This window comes from Cervus canadensis, chromosome X, assembly GCF_019320065.1.
Source record: "Cervus canadensis isolate Bull #8, Minnesota chromosome X, ASM1932006v1, whole genome shotgun sequence".
Classification (NCBI taxonomy): Eukaryota; Metazoa; Chordata; class Mammalia; order Artiodactyla; family Cervidae; genus Cervus; species Cervus canadensis.
In genome coordinates this window covers 50,590,728-50,593,413 of record NC_057419.1, presented here as the reverse complement: position 1 = coordinate 50,593,413, position 2,686 = coordinate 50,590,728, and the positions used below count along the sequence as shown (strand labels likewise).

Sequence of the window (2,686 nt, the reverse complement as noted above, 5' to 3'; positions counted from 1 at the left end):
TATAACTAGGTATTTAATAAGCATAGCATATCATGGTGAAAATCATTTAAAGACAACTAACTTCCTAGTTCTCTTCCATCCAACCCCCAGTGCTGACCTTGTCACCTTGAATGGGACTGTATTGTAACAGGGGTCAGCGAGGACGTCACTGTGGACTTCATCAGGCAGGAGTAGCAGCACTTGGACCTTGTACAGAGATGCCTGGGCCAGGAGGCGACACTGGAGACCTACAGCCAACTGTGTGCAATGGGTCAGTAAGGACAGCTGCCCTCTGCACTTTCCAGGGGCCTCAGAGAGGCTGCTTGCAGTCTCAGCTGCTGAATGCTCTGGGGCATCTGAAGTGTGTAATGGTGTCCTCTTTGATTTGCTCGAGATACTTCAGTCCTTTTACACTTCTTGATTACTCTATTCCCAGGGAAATGGGATTACTTTCCTGAAGAGCAAATAGGAGCGTGGTTGAAAGGCCCTGAAACCCAGTTAACTGGACCCAATCGCGTATCATGTCCTGTTCACAGGTAACCAAGCTCGCAAACCAGAGGTCATCTTCAAGCTGGAGAAAGGAGACGGCCCATGGACACTGGAGGAAGAAAACCCACATCACGGCTGCTCAGATGTGTGACCTGAGTAGCTGGGGGACGTGGAGTAGATCTGTTTTTCTAGGACAGGCTGATGCCTTCGAAAGACTCTGAAGATAACCTGTCTTGAAGGTTCTAAGAGCGCCCTGACTCCTTTCCCAGAGTTCTCTGCACCATGAAGCACCTGCCTGGAACTCGGGGCACTTTGTGTTGGCTGCAGCCATTATAACAAGATGGCAGTGGCGGCGCAGACACCCGGGTGCCTCCTGGCGGGAGCCGGCGGCACTGGTGGCAGTGGTGTCGCCGCCATAACTTCACGGCTCCCCTTTACCAGCCCCCGAAGTCGTCGCCAGAAGCCAGAGGCTCAGCCGGCTAACGGTGAGAACCCCCTCAACGGTCAGTGGGCTGGTGAAAAGACATCTGACAGTAGCGGTGGTCAGGGTCCCCTTGGCGGATTCTGAGCCCTGTAACGCTGAGAAACAGCCAGCGTTCTCTGTTTCCTGCCTGCCTTCACGGCCTTGCTCCGTGGACGAGCCCGAGGGGCGTCCATCGTCCCCTTAGAGGTGTCGGAGCTTAACCCCAACCCCGTCTTTGTCTCTCAGGATGGCGAGCAGCAGCGGACCCAAGGCCGATTCCATTGTCGGAGGGAGATATAAACTGGTTCGGGAGATCGGGTGTGGCTCCTTCGGGGACGTTTACTCGGCGATAGACCTCACCAACCACGAGGAAGTGGCAGTGAAACTAGAGTCACAGGATGCGAGGCAGCCCCTGTTGGTATATGAGAAGGAGCTCTATGATGTTCTTCAAGGTGGGGTTGGCATCCCCCAGATACGGTGGTTTGGTCAGGAAGCGGACTCTAATGTGCTCGTCATGGATCTTCTGGGACCCAGCCTTGAAGACCTCTTCAATTTCTGTTCAAGAAAGTTCACTATGAAAACTATACTTATGTTAGCTGATCAGATGATCAGTAGACTCGAATATGTGCATACACACAATCTGATACACAGAGACATTAAACCAGAAAACTTCCTAATGGGTACTGGGCAGCAGTGGAAGCAGTTATTCCTTATCGATTTTGGTTTGGCCAAGAAGTACAGAGACCCCAGGACGGGGCAACACATACGGTACAAAAAGGGTAAAAGTCTCACTGGCACGCCTCTCTATGCTAGCATCACTGCACATCTTGGTCGACAGAGTCGCCGAGATGACATGGAATCATTAGGATATGTTTTGATGTATTTTAATAGAGCCAGCCTGCCATGGCAAGGATTACAGGCTGCAACAACGAAGGAAACATTTGAAAAGATTAGAGAAATGAAGACGACTACATCCGTTGATGTTTTATGTGACGGCTTTCCTATACAATTTGCCATGTATTTAAAGTATTGTTGTGGGCTGTCCTTTGAGGAAGCCCCGGATTACAGATATCTGAGGCGGCTATTCCGCCTTCTTTTCAGGACCCTGAATTACCAATATGACTATGCATTTGATTGGGTAGTGTTAAAGCAGAAAGCAGAACAGCAGGCTGCCTCTTCAAGTGGGCAGGGTCAGCAGGCCCAACCCCCGGCCCCCCCAGGCAATCAATCTGAGGAAACCAAAAGTGAAGCCAAAGGTTCCAAGGCATGAATCAAGGAACAGAGGACGCAGAGCAGAAGACTGGAGCACCAAATTCATTTCCCTATAAACTGGCTCTGGTCAGCACAGATAGTCTCTCCTGAGTTGAAGGCTCTGTAGTTAGTGAACCATGGTATCTGGTGTTCTGTTTCACTTTTTCGAGTGGAAAAGTTCACTAAGTGCTTCACACAGACACAAATGGGTGGGGAAATTGTGCCTATGCCAATTTTCTTTAAAATCTTTATTTTGAACTAGACTGCTTTGAGAGGTCTCGTTGCAGTTGCTATGGTTGTTAATGCATTCTGAGGGTTTATCCATCCCTGGGGTTTGCAAGTTGTTCCCGTAACACATTCTAAAGGTGATTGGCTACTTGTTTGCAAGTCTGCTTTGATGGTAGCAATCAAAGATTCCAGTGTTTGATCATATGAAAGACTGTGCCTGCTTACCTGTGCTAGAAATAACAGCCTCTTAAGTGAAGACTGAAGAAAATCTTAGTG

At 49.4% G+C, this 2,686-nt stretch overlaps 1 protein-coding gene across 1 annotated transcript; it reads left to right on the top strand.

Moving 5' to 3' along the window:
- Positions 1-1,178: 1,178 nt before the first annotated feature.
- Positions 1,179-2,201, top strand: LOC122435543 (casein kinase I-like). The gene has a single exon (XM_043459728.1). The coding sequence runs from the start codon at positions 1,179-1,181 to the stop codon at positions 2,199-2,201; it is 1,023 nt and encodes a 340-aa protein (XP_043315663.1).
- Positions 2,202-2,686: the final 485 nt, after the last annotated feature.